General features: G+C 52.5%; 7 protein-coding genes across 7 annotated transcripts; 4 read left to right on the plus strand and 3 right to left on the minus strand.

Moving 5' to 3' along the window:
* Positions 1 to 20: 20 nt before the first annotated feature.
* DICSQDRAFT_167629 (uncharacterized protein) lies at positions 21 to 383 on the plus strand (the record flags this gene model as incomplete). The annotated part of the gene is made up of 2 exons (XM_007363223.1): positions 21 to 35; positions 87 to 383. 2 exons carry the CDS (start codon positions 21 to 23, stop codon positions 381 to 383), a joined length of 312 nt encoding a protein of 103 aa, XP_007363285.1.
* Positions 384 to 1,178: 795 nt separating this feature from the next.
* DICSQDRAFT_167630 (uncharacterized protein) lies at positions 1,179 to 2,201 on the plus strand (the record flags this gene model as incomplete). The annotated part of the gene is made up of 10 exons (XM_007363224.1): positions 1,179 to 1,216; positions 1,260 to 1,300; positions 1,353 to 1,438; positions 1,502 to 1,553; positions 1,603 to 1,704; positions 1,764 to 1,814; positions 1,869 to 1,919; positions 1,977 to 2,003; positions 2,064 to 2,104; positions 2,172 to 2,201. 10 exons carry the CDS (start codon positions 1,179 to 1,181, stop codon positions 2,199 to 2,201), a joined length of 519 nt encoding a protein of 172 aa, XP_007363286.1.
* A 1,785-nt stretch (positions 2,202 to 3,986) lies between these two features.
* DICSQDRAFT_167631 (P-loop containing nucleoside triphosphate hydrolase protein) lies at positions 3,987 to 7,276 on the plus strand (the record flags this gene model as incomplete). Its single annotated transcript, XM_007363225.1, has 10 exons — positions 3,987 to 4,438; positions 4,490 to 4,969; positions 5,030 to 5,092; positions 5,144 to 5,190; positions 5,243 to 5,624; positions 5,681 to 6,244; positions 6,294 to 6,577; positions 6,647 to 6,768; positions 6,823 to 6,928; positions 6,987 to 7,276. The coding sequence occupies 10 exons, from the start codon at positions 3,987 to 3,989 to the stop codon at positions 7,274 to 7,276; spliced, it is 2,790 nt and encodes a 929-aa protein (XP_007363287.1).
* A 1,371-nt stretch (positions 7,277 to 8,647) lies between these two features.
* Positions 8,648 to 9,667, minus strand: DICSQDRAFT_134132 (uncharacterized protein). The gene is made up of 5 exons (XM_007363226.1): positions 9,534 to 9,667; positions 9,444 to 9,484; positions 9,217 to 9,377; positions 9,047 to 9,110; positions 8,648 to 8,986 (listed from the first exon to the last, which is right to left on the minus strand). The coding sequence occupies exons 1-5, from the start codon at positions 9,578 to 9,580 to the stop codon at positions 8,808 to 8,810; spliced, it is 492 nt and encodes a 163-aa protein (XP_007363288.1). The 5' UTR covers positions 9,581 to 9,667; the 3' UTR covers positions 8,648 to 8,807.
* Positions 9,668 to 12,024: 2,357 nt separating this feature from the next.
* DICSQDRAFT_167632 (uncharacterized protein) lies at positions 12,025 to 12,589 on the minus strand (the record flags this gene model as incomplete). The annotated part of the gene is made up of 4 exons (XM_007363227.1): positions 12,025 to 12,201; positions 12,282 to 12,310; positions 12,364 to 12,426; positions 12,568 to 12,589. The coding sequence occupies 4 exons, from the start codon at positions 12,587 to 12,589 to the stop codon at positions 12,025 to 12,027; spliced, it is 291 nt and encodes a 96-aa protein (XP_007363289.1).
* A 1,099-nt stretch (positions 12,590 to 13,688) lies between these two features.
* Positions 13,689 to 14,910, minus strand: DICSQDRAFT_54457 (uncharacterized protein; the record flags this gene model as incomplete). The annotated part of the gene is made up of 3 exons (XM_007363228.1): positions 13,689 to 13,802; positions 14,172 to 14,427; positions 14,486 to 14,910. The coding sequence occupies 3 exons, from the start codon at positions 14,908 to 14,910 to the stop codon at positions 13,689 to 13,691; spliced, it is 795 nt and encodes a 264-aa protein (XP_007363290.1).
* A 1,472-nt stretch (positions 14,911 to 16,382) lies between these two features.
* Positions 16,383 to 17,823, plus strand: DICSQDRAFT_167634 (uncharacterized protein; the record flags this gene model as incomplete). The annotated part of the gene is made up of 14 exons (XM_007363229.1): positions 16,383 to 16,460; positions 16,521 to 16,530; positions 16,581 to 16,600; positions 16,651 to 16,683; positions 16,736 to 16,832; positions 16,881 to 16,906; positions 16,958 to 16,988; positions 17,042 to 17,074; positions 17,143 to 17,228; positions 17,291 to 17,342; positions 17,393 to 17,494; positions 17,546 to 17,596; positions 17,650 to 17,700; positions 17,768 to 17,823. 14 exons carry the CDS (start codon positions 16,383 to 16,385, stop codon positions 17,821 to 17,823), a joined length of 726 nt encoding a protein of 241 aa, XP_007363291.1.
* Between the last annotated feature and the right edge of the window lie 318 nt (positions 17,824 to 18,141).

Consider the following 18,141-nt stretch of genomic DNA (forward strand, 5'->3'; position numbering starts at 1 on the left):
TTCCGATCGGAGCGCTCATTATGGCGGCTCTTGCGGTACGTTTGATTACATGTCATTGATGTTATATTCACTTGTGGTTCATCTAGGTTGAGTTTGCTCTCCATGCCTGGCTCACAGGTGACCTCCGCACTGCGCGTGGTGCAGAGGGTCAGTTTTCGGCTGAGAACTGGGGCGATAAGGTCATCAAGCAGAATGGTGTTCTGTTCCAGGAGAACAAAGTGGAGTCTTTGTTCAAGCGTGCTTCTACTTTGGACGATGAGCGCATTTTCCGCATCATAGACCATTGTCGTTCTCTGTGCTCTGACCGTCGGCAGGTGGTCAAGGCACAGCCTAGAGATGGTGTCCAGGAGGACACTGCTCCAGACTATGCTGAATCAGACTAGGTTTGCATGTTCTTAATGCAAACTAGACACATGCTGATGTGCCTTCTTATAGTGCACAGTTCTATACCCACAAGTTGTCATGTAAGTTATAGGTCTTTACTAGTATTGCTCTATGACTCATGCAGGTTTAGTGATTTCTACTCTTAGTCCCTACTATTATCATGTAGCCTATGGGCATGTCTCTCACTAATCTTATGCCCTGGCACAGTCTCTCTTTCTACTCATTTTTAAGTCTCCTTGTCTATACTATGGCGGATACCTATATACACTTGCCTAATATAATGGACTGTAATCTTTTGCCTATCAATAGTGGTCCAATAAACCATCAGTATGGTGACCTATATGATATGCTGTGTGAATGTATTGTGAATGTCACCTTGCTGGTCTTAAGCTGGTCTTGAGCTGGTCTTAGGCTGGTCTTGCACTGGTCTTGAGATGGTCTTAGGGTGGTCTTGGAGTGGTCTTGAAATGATCTTGAAGTGGTCTTAGAATGGTCTTGATGGTCTTGACCAAGACCAATGGTCTTGGCCAAGACCACCCACCCGGCTTGGCCAAGACCAATGGTCTTGGCGAACACCATTGGTCTTGGAGTACTTGGTGGTCTTGGTGGTCTTATGGTACTTGGCCAAGTACCTCAAGACCAGATCTAAGACCATGACGTTTTGCTGATGTAGGTGCGTTGCATATGCCTCACGTTGAATCCATTTGGCTGAAAGCTGCTCAGTGGATATAGTGTCCCGTGATGCCAGTGTTGGTTCCTTAGGTTCGTTGTATTGCTGTCCACTGATCACAGAAATGTCAGGCATGCGCATTGCGGTTTCAACTACTGACATGTAAGTGAATGCATATGACTAGGACGTTCATACGTTGACATAGCCAGATAGACTGGTTCATCATTGGCACACTGTGCTCGGAATGTGAGTGTTGGAGACGGAGTCCCATGTGGAGAGCTAATGAAAGCTATGGTAGTCATTCTCATCGCTCGAACATACGCCCTCTGGCATTGCGAGAGGGCTATTATTTACTTTGTTCTCTTCGGGGTCAGCATCATGATTGTGAGTGCATCCGTCTCTTGTCCTAGTGTGGTGCCTTCACAATTGAACTTGTCATATTTACAGCCACATTCCTTCTATGTTGCGTACGATATGCTCCGTTCCAACTTGGAATCATGTATGTCTACCCTACCTCTGCCGGTTTCGAGCCTGACACAGAATTACAGTTTCCGTCAAGGGACCAATTGTTCACGTGTTCGGCTGTATGGTTGCTATTGACGATCTTGGTTGCTGGCCGGCGTTCGTGTACTTGATGTGTGGAGAACTTAGTATGTCTGGACTGCATGATGCGACTCGGGTGGTAAAGCTGATAGATCGGCCGCTGCAGTGGTCATCTTGCTGACATTGCTCAAACGCTATGTAGACCCTGTGACATTCGGTATGCCACGGTGTCCTGCTCATTCGCTTGTCCTCAATATATCCTTTGATTCAGCTGACACCAGATCATATTCGAGCATTCTACTCTATACGATCTACCGAGACGGTAAGTCTCTATTTTGACTTGAGCAGTGGCGACATGCTCATTGCGTCTTTGCGACAGGAACCTGGTTTTGGGCAATCGTTCTGGGTAGGCATTCATAGCTCAGTGCTTCAGTATGCTGCTGACACGTCTGATATCGTGGCTTAGTGTTCTCTATCGCTAATTTGCTCGTAATGTTCCTCGCCCCAGTCAGTGCATCTACTAGCGAACAGCAGTAAGCAATCGCTGACGTCTCACTGATACCCTCCCATGTAGAGGGAGCTCAACTTCTCCATGCAGCAGTAAGTCCACTTGGTCTAGCGGCTACTCATACCCACTCTTTGCTCATATTCCTATCTAGGTTCCTGCGAACTGCGCACAGTGCACTGTGCACTCGCGTGCTACTCAACCTGAAAAAAGCGGCGGCCGCCGCAGAGGATTCTCGAGCTGGCGAGTTCACAGTTGCGACGACCCTAGCCTTAGAAACACTTCCTATGTTCGCCCCACATGGGGGAGAGGATTTCGATGGGGACAATAACTAGCGAACTCGACGGAGCATTGGCACCACCATGCGTGTTATCTGCAATACAGTTCAGCTATGTGGAGGGATATGTGGCTAGTTCCCATCCAGGCACCCTTGACTCTATCCTATTCCGGCGATATCGCCTTAACTCCTTGATCCGAGGTAAGCCTCTCTCTCAGCATGGCGTACATGCTTCCATGCAGCCTGTCAACAAGTATCATACCGAATTCCTGGGCCGCTTGTTTATCCCGCAGTGTGCTGTCCGAGTCTGTCAACCACATAGTCTCCATACGATCTCCAGGTAATCGAGCCTCGTCATCAACGCACACCCAAAAATATGCATTTTCGGCTGCTCAGTTAAGCAAATAGCTATGCCAGGGGACTAGTACTGCTGCAGGTACGATCCAAGCCCGAATGTTCGAACCTTCACCATTCCTTCAAGCAGTATGTATGACCCAGGCACCCTCGGTATTGGGCTGCTTTCCATCCAAATACGTGACAGTGACACAGATGGGGAGCTTATCGGAACCAGTGAGTGAATTTCAGACTAAAGGAGTACTAGTGATGCAAGTGCAGAGTAGACTGTAGTCATCTGGCAGGGCACTTCGCAACAGTAATATTGAACACATTCGGCACAGGAGGGCTACAATTTTGACACATCACCACAGAGGTCGACTTAGAATATTTTATCCACTTAGAGACACGCCGAAGGCTTTCGATTACTTGAGGTAGAAGGTGAATCATGGGCAAGGGAAGGTGACATCAGCGAGTCGCCGTTACAGAGGCGGCGTCTAAACCGGCGGTCGGGAACATCACGTGGAAAGCGGAGTAAGGGAGTGAGTTGCGGCGGTAAGTAAAGTGCGCCTCGACGTGTCCGACCCCTTCCCCTTGCTGGGTTCCCTGGATGGCATATTGTCTCAACGAGGCTCTTATTGAAGGCCTACTACATATACCTCGATAGACTCATCTGTCTCCGCTATTGGGCACGTCCTTCTGCTCCAGGTTCATTCGAGGTTCGGGACAACAAATGGTGAGCACGGGCCTAACACGGTCGCTGTGAATGTCAATGGCGGCGGCGCAGCGCTGGGAGCTACGCGGAGAATAAGTGTTAATCTGAGGCACGTCACATACTAATCATGGTACGAAAGACTCCGCGCCGATAATTGGAGGTTGCAAGCTTGGCGCCGGTCACGGCATCGGTGTGCTGCGGTAAGTGTTCAGCGGACTAGACTCTCATATTGCTGACCAGAGCCTACGTAGAAACTTCTGCCTCGTGGGCTGCTCCATAGGATACTTAAATTTGCCATAGAGTTCAGCCTCACAACCTTGTTCTTTTCTCCCTCTCACAACCTTGAATGCCTCTCGATTTATCCAAGCTGTGCCAAGATACTCTCTTCGGAGACGGCTGCTCTGTGCCTAACTGCCCACGCGCGCAGTATCATGCCGCTAGATTTTGCGACTTATGCGGTGCTATATGCTTTACGCCATCTATGTATGCTGCCCACGTCGGCGGACAAGGTCACCGCAGAAAGGTCGCATCGGCAGCCAGTGGTGTACCGGATTCATGGATGCATTGCGCTGTGTGCGACATCCAGGTTCAAGGCCCCACCACCTGGGCGGGGCACATCCTCGGCGGACCGCACTCTCGGAAATCTGCTGCGAACGGTCTAGCGCCTGATGAGGTTCGTCCGTCGCCACCTCCCCCCACACACTTCAAAGAGTGCAGGCTCTGTAGAGAAGCCGTCCCCAGCAACCGATGGGGTTGGCATCTCGCTCTGGCTGCACACAAGCGTCGCCAGGAGCACGCACTGCTACGTTCCACTTTTGAACGTTCAGAGCAGGACAGGCAGGGTGTCTCTGTCTCCCATGCAGATGGAGGGCTGGATTTTGGGGTCATATCCCTGGCAGATGCGAGCCGTGGGGTGCAAGTCGACCTGTCCGTGACTGTCGCTGCATCGCGGTCTAGCATCTCTGGTTTGCGATTGGAGGCGGTGTCTCTCTCGGGACAACCCGCAACGATGTACGTCGCTACATATTTATTCTTACGCAAAATGTGACGGAGCTCCTTCAGGTTCTCGGCTTCCACGAATACTACGACCGTCACCCCTCGTCGGACTTTGCGTATCCCAATCCGCCTCCGATATGAACACAGGGGTTTGTTGCAAGGTCGGCTAGAAATCACCTTCCAGGGCGCGAATGGGCGCTCTGTCTTGATATGCCGCACTCTGCGTGCCGTCGTAGGGGAGGCCACCGAACGGCAATCACTCAAGCCCGTTGCCCCCTATGTCCGTCGCCGACGTGCACCGTGGCACCACGGTCGACCTACGGTTTCCGGCGACCGTCCACCTGCACTTGTGGCCACGGCTTGGGTCAAGAAGCTCACGCGAGCGAATATTCCCGACGATCTCGCCAACATGATCAAGACTCGACCCGCCGAAGCGGTGATCGGCTACGTTATTCAGCGTTACATGCAAGCGTCTGCGACGTGGTCCAAAGCCAATCACACATCTGGTTTCCAGGCCCTGCTGTGGATAGAAGAGGCACGCGCCGTGTAAGTGAAATTCTGTCACCACTGTAATGTTGTCTGAGTTGTCCCGCCTTCGTTTCTCAGTGAAGATCTGCACCTGTACGATTTGACCGACGTGCAATTCATCAAGGAAGGAAGTTTGTACACGTATGTTGTTCGCACTGGTGTCGCATGACATGATCTCTAATTGTTAGTCAGGGTTCGTGTCGACGGTCTCTCCGAAAAGCGACCCAGTGTTGTCGTCGGTAAGAACGTCTACCAACACTCTACAGGCCACTTCTCATGACTTTCATGTAGGCGACACCATCCTTGTACAAGAAGCGAACACCGAGGCTGATCGCACGCACGAGGGATTCGTGCATACCGTTCGACAGAATGACATTCGTGTCAGCTTCCACAGGTCATTTAATCATATGGGCAAGCGATACAACGTATTCTTCCAACTTAATCGTACACCAGTCCGGCGACAGCATCAAGCTTTGTGTGTCGCGACTCCGGCTAACCAGCGGCTGCTCTTCCCCGACGCAACTCAAGCTGGCCTTTCTCGCCCGCTGACTGTCACGGAATCCCCTCTCGCGCTCTTTAACAACCTCATAACCAACAATCCTGCCCAGCTGCAAGCTGTCAAGTCGATTGTCAAGTTGCGACCGGGAATGGCGCCTTTCGTAATTTTCGGCCCGTGAGTGATGCTCTTGCCTAATAACCGTCAATTTGCTGACGATATTGTCTCCTCAGCCCAGGAACTGGGAAGACGGTCACTGTGGTAGAAGCGATACGCCAGATCTTGCATCTCCAGCCTCGTGCAAGGATCCTCGCATGTGCTCCCAGCAATAGTGCGGCCGATATACTCGCAGAGCGACTCACCGTCTTCTCCCCCGCTGAGATGACCCGATGCAATGCCGCCTCGCGTGACCCCGCGTCTGTCCCGGCAGCCCTCCTACCCTATACGCACTATGCTGGCGATCACTACGCTGTCCCCTCGCGTCAGCAGCTGATGGACTACAGGCTCACGATATCGACCTGTGGCAACGCTTCCTTCGCGCACAACGTAGGCATTCCTCAAGGACACTACACCCACATCATCGTCGACGAGGCTGGTCAAGCTTCTGAGCCCGAGGTCCTCACCGCAATCAAGGCCATGGCCGGTAAGAATACCATTGTCATACTTGCAGGAGATCCCAAGCAGCTCGGGCCTGTCATACGATCGAGCATCGCACGCGAGCTAGGTTTAGCAAAGAGTTATCTGGAACGTCTCATTGAGATGCCGCTCTACAATGGTCCGAACAGCCGTGGGACGTCGTACGTGCTCGCATTATAGCTTGGTTCTGTGATTCTGACCTATGTCCAGGTATACGAAACTCGTTAAGAACTACAGGTCGCATGGCGCGATTCTGCGCTACCCCAATGAGCAATTTTACGACGGTGAACTGGAGGTCTGTGGCCCGCCCGCGAAGATCAACCAGTTCCTCGGGTCGCCTCAGCTTGTCTCTCCTCAATTCCCAGTCGTCTTCCATGCCATTTCTGGGACGAACGAGCGCGAGGCGTCATCGCCATCTTACTTCAATATCGATGAGGCCTCGCAGGTAAAGGCTTACATCCAGGCGATACTTGGTGACACACGATACCCTGTCCGTGAGTAGTATTATCTCCCTAACACTGTGTCTGGAGATGGCTTATCACGGTTTGTCTACTCTTCAACAGGGCCTGTTGACATTGCTGTGGTGACTCAGTACCATGCCCAAGTACTAAAGATCCGCAAGCTTTTGCGTGAATCTGGCATTCAGGGTGTCATGGTGACGAGTGTGGAGAACATACAGGGCCAGGTACGTCTTGCTGATCGTTGCTACGACTGGCTGTTTGTGTTGAAGCGCCGCTAGGAACGCCCAGTCATCCTGATGTCCACAGTCAGGAGTAGCACCGAGCTGCTTACATATGACGCCAAGTTCACGCTCGGGTTCGTGTCAAACCCGCGCCGATTCAACGGTATGCGACCTCAGTGCTTTTATGCTGACCGTAGACTTACGAATCCTCTGTTCTATAGTGGCTGTCACCCGTGCACAGGCGTTGCTCATCGTCGTCGGTGACCCGACAGTGCTCTCCATCGATCCGCTCTGGCGCGGTTTCATGAACTATATCCACTTGCACCGCGGATGGCGTGGAGCACCTCCTACTTGGGATGTGAACGCGCCTGTGAAGACGGAAGGCGATTACGCAGAGGACATCAGGGAGGCCGCGGCCTTCGAGATGAACGCGTTTATGGAACGTCTGCAGGAAGGCGAAGATCTAGAAGCTGAGGCAAATGTGGATCGGGAGTTCATGGAGACGGACTGAACCTTAAAATGCGAGGCTTACATTTCTTGGTAAATCTGTGGGCGTCATGCTGGCTGTAAGTACTTGAGCTGCATCTCCCATACAATACGTTAGAAGTACTGTGTATCTTCGGTGATTTGTGATATCCTGTATAGATATGATACTGGCCTCGACCGGGAACAAATGAACGTATATCTCTCAGCCTTGATGTGCAACACGTTGGTAGTTTCGTTCGCCAAGTCGAATAGCCATGGTGGTCGCGCCCCGGGGTTGTCGGGCGACCGGATGGTCATGTCGTAGGACCATTTAGAGACTGCCAAGAGTCGTTGTGTGACAAAGGATTATCTATATCGGACAAGTGGCCAGCGTATCCGCGAAACAGGGTGTTGCTACATGTGTTTCAGGCTATGACTCCGATTGATTCGGAACATGGAAGCCTATGTTCACAGCTACTCTAAACGTGCCAAATTGCTTTCCTCCACCTGTTCGCCATCCTCTTCATAGAACGCAATTTGCCCTCCGAAGGCTGTCATAAAGTCATTGATGTCTCTTGACACACTAGGCTGAACCGCGAGATCGGAGATAGAGGACATTGACAGTGAAGGATCTCCAAGTCTCTTTTGGACTTTCTGCAGGTCGATGAGAAACCTTGCTGTGAGGACTGAGGTCAGACTACATAGAATCCCTCAGCGCACATTCTCCAATTATATGACATAAACTCGTACGGTTCCTCTAATTGAACTATGATGCTTGTTGTATCATAGAACCCATGCTCGGCGACCTTCCAGATTTGAGAAGAAGGTTATGAGAGACAATATCATGATCTGCCGCTGTTAGCATACCGAGGTGAGAGTGAATGCAACGTGAAGGACGCTGAGCGTGAGCAGCGTCCTACGAATGGAGCGTTAGTCCCGTTGGGTGACTATGCATTGTGCGTCGAGCTCACAAGAAATAAATTGTGCCTATGGTGTTGAAGATACGGAGTATCTGAGTGTCAAGAATCGAAACGTAGTGGAGTATCAATACGCACCATCACGGAGAAGACATCCTGCGAATGTTCTGGTCTTGCGATGCATATGTGTCCGGGATATTCTAACCGTTTCACGTGTTTTATACCAAGTGACGCACAGGACGAATAGGTCTGCTCCGATCAGGGAAAGGCGTGACACCAAAACCACTGTACATTGCGAGCACGATAACAGATACATCGGTAACCTGAGTAACGAAGCCAAATGCTTACCTACGTCTTCGTCTCGCGGAGTCAGAAGGACTAATAAAAGCTGAAGTTGGACGCTCGCTCACTTTATGTTGGTACTCTTTGATAGGCTATTGACCACTTCAAAGCCAAGTACTGGATCATTCTTCCAGGACACGAAATGTAGATTTTACTGGGGAAAGGAGTTGAATGTAGAGACTACAACGAGGTATGTAAACCTCTGGGATATCGGGCCAGGGAGGTATCAAACCTCCCAAGCCCCTTGCACGTGCTGATACCAACATCTTCCCAGTCCTGTCCCGCCCTTGCCCGCCGCGTCACCCTTTGCTCGCCGCGTCACCCGCGGTGCCGCCCCCTTGAATGAGTACAAGGATCCCTATCTTTGGGAATCTGCCGTCTAGTACGCACAATCATGTTGATGATGAGCGGAACGGAAGAAAGTGCGAACACGGCTATTGATATCACAAGCCTGTATCGCGTTGCACACAGTGCATATGTTCTGAGTGCCGAAAATGCTGTATGAAAAAGCTATTGCGTTCACAGCTTATCAGAACGAGACAGAGCGGCTCACATACCAGCCCACGAAAGGTACTGCAAAGGACCCAGGACAAGGAAAGCAGTGGAGTCGGACACAGCTCTGAGATCGTGTCAGTATATCTGCCCGGCGATGTATGCTGAATTGGATGACTATACCCCTGCTCAAATATTGAGTATCATTAGGCAGACTTTTCTTGGTGCGACGTACCTGAAAGGACGAAGGAAGAGGAACAAGGCCTAGGATCTGTACCATCATAGTGAGGTATCGGTTGAGTGCAAACAAAATCGAGGCTCCATTGAAGCGGCGAGGCATCCAAAATAGCACCACTTCACTGTGCAATGTGATCAGGTAGTCATATGCGAATAGGACTAGGAACGACCATTGTATACTCTAGTGAGATGCATGGCGTTCGGAGAGTTTCATGGATAGCGTACCCAAAGCAGAAACTCCGATGTAGTTGACGAGCGTTTGTGCGCTGGAATTTGGGTCAAGACTGAGAACGCCGGATATGGGGGGAGACAGACCTCGCCGCAGTTATAGCGGCCTGAACTTCTGCAGAATCAGGATCCATGTTACGTTACTGTGATGGTGCGTTTGTAATGAAAGGGAGATGTAGAACTGCTCAGATGACTGGTTCAGCTAGGACGCTCGAGTAAACTCTACCATGCACGAAGGAGCATCATCGCTCGGGGCTCTGTGGGGGCTATATATGGTATGTCCAGGCAGCCGGATACATCGGAAGTGTACGCAGTGTACTCACACTGCGTTAGCGCAACAGATACACGTCGCTGTGCCCCTTGAACTGCGATCTGCATGGGATTCTCACCCTTAAAGCACGAGTACCAATACAGATCCCTTACTCTACCCCCAAAGCAGCGAGCGGAAGACAACGCTCTTGACGGCTTCGTTTCAGCATCGCCAAGAGCGCTCTCAGGCCCAGCTTCTATCTTATGGAATCAAACTTTGTCAAATCAGTACCGTTCCTGCATCAACTGTATGACAGAAGGTGTACTTACTGGTTGAATGCACAGACACTTGCGGCGCTGATCGCAGGTTCTGATCCAAGAATTCGCCATAGCTTGACGACAGCGAGTGATCCGCCTCACAGAGGAGACGTACACGGATAATGGGGCGCGTTCCCTGGTGTCTTCTTGATGCTTTCCAGGCTGTAGCATATTTGTATGAGCCTTGACGTAAACTCTACTGATAGAGGCTATATGATGAGGTCGAGCCTGGAGAGGTATCTCCGACTAGGAAGCACCACTGTGGATGACCGCAGCAACACATGTATAGTTCGGCACAAGGGCCAAGGCCGCATATTGCTCTCCAACATGCCGTTATTCTCTCTCTCTCCATCAAGTCAGCAGCGCACCAAAGCGTACTGCCCCTTCTGGGCCGGAATTCGGAAGGTGCCCTAGAATTTGAGTCCATCATCCCTCAATGGCTGTCCATCGGCGAAGCAGGGAGTAATTACCGGTGGGCTATATGCTGTGTTGAAACTGCACGCAATAATTCACCTAGAACGTTGGGCTTCGCGGGATACCATAACCTCGGGAAGTCGACTGGCGGAAAGGGGTCAGTAGGATATGCCGACGCAACCAAGCGGTATTGGAGCCTGAAGAGCAAACAACAGTGAGTGCCAAGCTGTACATGTTGAGAAATTTTTTGTACTGCGTGTGCGAAGTTGACGTGCCATCGCCTCGAGGCGGCCGTGGTAAAACATTTGAAATTGAACACTTGGAATCGCAACCGCACTCAGCGGGATCCCAACGGGAAGAACCTTGATGTCAGCCCAATGGGACACGGCAGGCTTTTGGAGGTTGACTCATCAGACAAGGGATGCAGCGATAGCGATAGAAGGTTCTTCAGACAAGTTCTGTGCACCTAGACTCTAAGAGAAGCTGAACTCGGCGACCTCGTCCATCACGTACTTACGGCGCCATGTGAGGGATTTAGCCGCGCGCGTCTAGACGCTCGCATTTGTTTCATGCCTCTCAGTAGATTCTATCTTGAATACGGCTGGCGCTGAAATGACAAATGAAACTGTCTACTGGAATGTACCAATTTGAATCTACTAGCTTCGTCCGACTCGCACCCTCCGCGACGGGAACTGCGTGTCGCAAGGCCTTGCCTTCGCCAAACATCCGAATGCCCGATCTCGAGGGCGTCACCTGCATATGTGCTCAATGCACCACTCGACTGCTCTGTACGCACCGACACTTGCCCTTCCTCCATCTCTGTAAGAGGTACTTCCCAACGTCCCCGCAAGCATAGAGCGCCCGACGCCTTAGGGAGCGACGCCGAGGAGGCCACTTCCACACCACGAGCAGGAGGGCGCTTAACAGGAATGGCATCACTGATAAATATTGTATGCGCGAGACGCTGCCAGATGGTGATGAGTCGGATGATGTTTCCCGGCAGGCGGAAGGGCAGCACACGACACCGCATTCTGCGCAGGCACTGTACAGGGGGATACGAGTCGTAGATCGGGTGTGCGGGCGCAGGCTGGGTGAGGAGTGGCATGTCCAAAGCACTGTACTGACCACTACATTCTCCGCCATAGCGAATGCGCGCGGTCGGAGCGGGGGTAGCCTTGGCTGAAACGGCAGAGCCAGTGGCGGCGATGGAGGCGCAGCGAGCACGAACCTGGGTCAATGACATTGTAGGGGAAACGAGCATTATGTGCCCTCCGGCTGGGCTCCGGAAATGCCAAGGCTGTTGCCTCCACGATCATAAGCATCGGCGTGCGGGCTGGAGGACGACCATTCGCAACACTGCCATCGCGGTCTCTCCGGCGCACTAGGGATTCAATTAGCCCACAAAACTGACAAATCGATGAGAACGTACTGATCGCTGCGATCCATGAGCCTCCACCATCGCCTTTCGGGTCCTGTCTCGCATCCCACGCATCCTCCACGTCCTTGCCCCTTCCTGGACCACATTCCTCCCTCCTCTCCTGCTTTCTCTTGCACACGTCCCAACGTCCCAGGTGTTGATCCATCGCTCTTATATGTGCTAGCCGGTCGCGCGCGACCCCCATACGAGATCCACGGCAGATAGCATCAGCGTGTGGGTGCTCGAACGTTCGGAGACCGGGGTTTGCGAACGCGGATGGGACGCCGGATGGGGAAGGACTTCGATGCACCCGGTCACTTCGTCTATGCGTGAGGTAGAGAGCATAGGCTCGCGTTCCTATCAGAGATAGAGCGGGCCTGAGTCAACCGCGACAGGAGCAGACGACCTGAATCGTTTGTCAGGTAGGGGAGACGTACCTCGATGGCGGGAGTCTTGAAGTACTGTACTAGGCCGTTGTCCTCAATCAACGAACGCGTCGTCATCATCAGAGTCGCAAACTGGTAAGCACGTTCGCGAGGTTAGGCAGGTCCCGGGCCGTGGTGTAGAGGTCGAGGTTGAGGTCTGCAGAGATAGCGTGAGCAACCGCGACTGACGGTGCATGATCACTATGCTTAAGCAGACTCCAGATAAAGAGGTATGTGTGTAAAACGGACGAAGGTCGCAGTATACAGTACGCAGAACGACGCGTAGGTGTGCACTCACCAAAATCGCCATATCGCTGCATGGCTCGATCTTCGCGTCAACGGGACGTTGATATGGGTCCCCCGAAGTGCAGGATGGCGCACAGAGAGAGCATCAGGAGCAGACATACTGCTGCATCGGTCACATGGTGTGCGTCACAGAGATGGACAGTCGCGAGCTGGCCTACCGAGCTCCTTGCTCATTGAGAGCTGTATGAGGGATCTGCGCGAACACATACCCAAAATCCATCTTCGTTGAGCCGCTTGACCTGGAGATCTTCCATGTAGCATAGCATGCCGCAGGGGGGTTCAATCCCACAAAAACCGTTGCCTGAGGCCTCTAGCGTATGAGAGGGGATTTTGGGGTGGCACAAGGGCCGATTACGACAGAGGAGTAGAAAGCACGTTGGAGAGCTTTCTGGATATCGTCAACAGCCAAGGGAGAATCAACCGGGAGATGAGCAGCGATGGCACTGGCGGCACGAAGTCCACGTCGCTCAGGCGTGTCACGCGCGCACGTGAGGAGTGACGAATCTGTTCCGCCGGTTGCGATGCCAGGACACATCCGAGTCCGAGGAGTCCAATCCTTCCGATTCCTTCAGCAAGTACGGGCAACACTGGCTTGTGTACTTATCTGAAGCGCTGGTCTACTGTGATCTCAGTGAGGCTCCGCCCCATCCTCCTCAAGCGTCGCCCGAATCACCCCAAGGGCACAGGACTTCAACTTGAAGCGTCCGGCGGTAATCCTTCGTTCTCCACTCTCAGGCCCAGTCAGCACTGCTACACTGCATACGCATCAGATCCAGATGTCTTGACAGTCTCTGAGCAGATGAACACTCACGCCGTTCGATTCTCTGCGCAACCGTGACTGCCCAGCTGACTTGACAGCGTTGCTTCACAGCAGTACGGTTCCCCTTCAGCTCTACTCATCTGACCAGTTCAGCGGCGACAGTCTTACCTGTCCGTGTCGTCCAAGTCGTGTGCGAGGTATGCATGCCCTCCCTTGAACACATCTTCGATATGGGATTAGGGCAGCTCATGCTAACTCGCGCCATCAAAACCTGGAGTGACTGTTGATATTTGGGCGAAGCTTCCGTCATGTGAATCGCCCCACTTGATGAATCCGTGGATACCGCGACTTCATCACGCCTGCGTGGGGACTGGGGTCGGGTGGAGCGGCGCGCGGGGGAGGAGGCGGATGAGCAGCGGGAGGAGAGGAAAGAATGCGTGTCGCGCGAGCCAGAGGTTATCGTGCCACTGTGGGATGGATGGTTAGTGTGGGCAAGGGTGTGGTATGACGGGAGACGCATGTGAGAGTCGATCCGCTCGGAGTGTGTGAGGCGGGGAGCGAGAGCGACGTTCCTCGTTCCTACCCTAAAATGCGCGGGCGTAATATTACATGACACGCATGGAGGCGACGACACCCCGCAGCCAGACCATTCTTGAGGCACACCAAAGATCCGTGGACGTCCTCGGTAAGGGTTAGAAACAAATCTGCGTGGGCGCAGCCTTGCTCCCTTCGTGGCTTGACGGCGTCCCCGCACAGCCCGCCAGGGAGCAAGATGCCCCGAGCAGTGTCCACGCATGACGCAGCGCGCACGTTGAAGCGACAAATGCGAGACTCACCATGATTACATTCATGCCGTCGTGCGGTCTACGAATAGGCGTCGTGGCGAGCCAATAGCCCTCGAGGATAAACGCACCGACGATGGCGCCTACGGCATACGTCCGCCACCTCTCGTGGCCGCTCCCGCTTATCGTCATAAGTCCTGCAACGGCGCACTCCATGATGTATCCGAGGGCCATGCGGGGCGCGGCGAAGATGGCGTACTCATCGAAGGTGGTGCAGTGCTCGCAGTCCTGTATGACCGATTGGCCGAATCTGCGACAGGAACAGCCATGTTAACGCGCGTTCAGCGAAGGAATGGGCGGAGAGCGACCTAACGTAGTGAGTACGCGTATCGAAAGACGAGAGACGCGTTAGAAGCGAGCCCAGCGGACAAGGGAGGGTCGCGTCTTGGGGTAGACCGGCGCGTTGCAGGAGGACGGCACGGATAGTCTCCGAAGGGGCAGTCAAGGGTATTTTGAGGCGTTGAAAGATGTTCGGTGGCCATCTTACGAGAACGGTGTAGAGTATAAACAGCGAGTGCAGGATGAGGACCGCTGAAAGAGCATTGTCCAGCGAGAGACGGGTAGACTGGGGCTGCCGACGGAACACGAGGAAGGTCGGGGTGAGTATGCAGGCAGCAAGGACTAGGAAGGCATCCACCGACACACTAGTACCGCTCAGAATTGGCTGGATCTCGGAGCCGCCCGTATCTCGTACCTCCGGATTTTGAGTCACGTTCCCCAAGACGCCGTGCATCCGTTACTGGTGCGTCACGCTGACCATCGCCAACCGCCGCAACGCGTGTGCTTGCATTGGGAGTATATCTCTTCCAGAAGCCGTCGGTCTCCTCGAGCCTAGCTATATATAAAATTGCTGCAAGGCGCTATATCAAGTCAGTAGCCTAAGGCGGACTACCGCTGGAGTTTCATGATATAATTCATTTATGCCTCCCATCTCGGCGACTCTAGCGCACAACGGGGACGTGGCACAAGTCGCGCGTACTCCACAATTTCAGAGAGGCTTACTCATAAACGTCGTCGCGGATATCGGACTCTCAGAATGCAATTGAGAGCACCCTCAGGTGTATGACAATGGTGTTGAAAAATGACAACCCGCTTCGCGAAATGTGCGCGCTGAGACATCGCGCAAGGCTCACAGAGTTGTCCGGCTAGTGAACGCAAATCTTGGGTGCTCTCGCGAAGCTGCTGTTATGGAGCAAGCTCCTTCTATTGGACAAGGAGGTGCGCGCGACGACCGCGAGTGCGATTGCGCGCGTCCTGTTGGTCATGAGACATGACGAAGTTGTAACGAATGCACGGCGTCTTGGGGGACGTAACTCAAAATCCGGAGGTACGAGATACGGGCGGCTCCGAGATCCAGCCAATTCTGAGCGGTACTACTAATGAGTGGCATGACCGCCAGAGCCAGCGACAGGACGGGTGCCCGTGTTCGCAAGGGGTGGTAGTGTGACGTTCTCGTTACTGGAGACAGGCTGGACCGCGTTGGTCACGGGCGCTTGAATTACCTTTTGCAGACGTCAGTTCCGCGCTTCTCTGTCTCGTGCCACCACCATCTCGTCAATTCTCCTTCACTGCTCATTGCTTCGAACAACGAGGGACATGACTTACTATAACACAAGTACTTCGCTCAAGACAGCGGTGAGATGTCACATCAAAAGGACATACGCTTTGACCAGGTGAACAGGTATCCACTGCATATCTTCCCGACCCGAGATGGGGCAATCTCACCTCGGTTCCATTGGCGGCCGACACCATCTTTGGGGTCGGTTTCCATTTGCGATAACATGTGACTCTTTGACATAGTCATGCAGCTGTCTCGGTGAGCACACCGCGTTCTCCGATAGTCGACGACCTGTCAGTTTTCAACTTCTCAACTGAAGTGTGGCGATTTCCGTCCAGCAGCAGAAAACACATTGGTTAGAATATAGTGCCGATCGCTGACAGTGTCACATGTGGCTATGCATGCTACATATGCCCTGCTTTGCGCAGAGACCTCTCAGAAACGATGAACTACTAACCTTTTGTGGCGAATCTAAAGAGGAAGAAGGTCTTTCCAGGCAGTCCAAGTTCTTAGCATGGGTAACATGCCATGGTTCGCGCATTCTTAGATCTCCGCGGCTTTCAGTCCCTCCACAGCTCTCCAGGGCGGATCAGCCTCTGTAGCGGTATAATGTGAGTCGCGCGACTGCTTGTTACTCGCACACCACCATGGCGATTCCGCACTCCATCCTCCTCGCTCAACTTATTGCGCAAGCAGGTGATCTTAACCTATATCAAATACATAAGGTGCGACCGTTCGGATAGCATTCTCTTAGTGCCAGATCTACTAACATCACGGATCCGCAGTACATACAGAGTAAGCCTCCAACCGGGTTGTGCTTTCATCTTCTGAAATATTGTATCCAGTCAGCGTGATCACATGCTACGTTAGTAGAGTTGACTTCCCAGAGTTCTGAAACCGCTCAACGGGTTATAGGTGCTCGAGGCCATTGCCACGCTCCCTGATGAGGTATGCCGCCATTTATTGCCCGAGTCAGAGTTAAGGAGTAATGTCTCGATAGATGGCATATGTGTGGCCATCGGACTGGGGCCTCATAAAGATTTTATATCTCTTCAATAAGTATTCTCCTTTCGTGGACATAGCCTTATTGGTCCAAGGTGCGTCGAGTTTACCGGCATTGCATTTCTGCACTGAAGCCTGTGCAGTTGATATAATGTCTCATGACGCTGATGTCGGTTCGCAACATGATCAGCTGTGGTCCAGTATTGACTTACCACCGTAGGCGTGCGCGCTGCAGTTCCAGCTGTTAAACTGTGAGGTGATATGCGTGATATTGACGCTTCTCGACTAACATAGCTTTGCATAGACTGGTTGATCGTCGGCGTGCTGTGTTCCGAATGTGAGTCAGATACGCAAGACTCCATGTGTCAGCAGGGCTAAGTGATAAGTACCGTGATATTGATGCAGTCATCCTACTCGTTCGAACATATGCTCTCTGGGGTGGCGACCGGCATATCCTCTATTTCATGATCTTCGCGGCCGCTCTGATGACAGTAAGTAATATTCTGTTTTCCTCGATAGGTGCTATGTCCTCACATGGCTACACCCCGACTAGCCTCATGCTTTTTATGTCGCGTATGACATGCTCCGCGTCAACCTCAAATCGTGTAAGGCTTGCCTGCATGAAGCGTATTCGCACATCTCACTCTAGGAACAGTCGGGGATGATGCACAGACGGTCCGAATCCTTGGGTGTATGCCTGCAATCAATGACTTTGATGTCTGGCCAGCGAACGTATACATGATCTATGCAGAGCTGGGTCAGTAGCGTGGTTATGAAGCGTCGGCGGCAAAGCTGAAATCTGTTGTAGTGGTGGTCCTGTTGACACTGTTGAAGCGCTACTTGGATGATGTCTCATTTGGTACGCTTAGTGCTTCCTTCGTGTGCGCTTGCTCATCGGCTTCTTTGACATAGCCGATCATAATTCGCGCATGAGCATTCTCATGACCACCTTGTACCGCGATGGTGAGCCGATGGTTTCACGCTCCATAAAAAGGCATGCGTCGATCCTCATATTCACCACATTTCGCAGGAACCTGCTTTTGGGCAGTCGTCCTCGGTGACGCTTTCGTAATTCACAGGCAATAAGCCGGCTGACAAGTCACCCGTGTTGAACCCGGGGGGCGAAGGCCTCTCCCACGGGTGGCAACGACAGCGGATAGCCTGCAACTCACCTAGAAGGGTTGTTGGTTGTAAGAGGCTTGTTAGAGCGATGAGAGGAGATGTTCGAGTGAACTGAACTGTAGATTGGGGGTACAGAGGTCCCCTATATATACTACTGTACATCTGTGGCTACGTAGTACTATACAGTACATTCCCAGGATGCACAGTCGCACAGAGAAGCAGTGCGTACACAGCGAAGCTGTGTGTGTACCACATGAGTAGTACAGCCTCGGTTATTGCAGT

The sequence above is a fragment of the Dichomitus squalens genome (genome assembly GCF_000275845.1).
Source record: "Dichomitus squalens LYAD-421 SS1 unplaced genomic scaffold DICSQscaffold_6, whole genome shotgun sequence".
Lineage (NCBI taxonomy): Eukaryota > Fungi > Basidiomycota > Agaricomycetes > Polyporales > Polyporaceae > Dichomitus > Dichomitus squalens.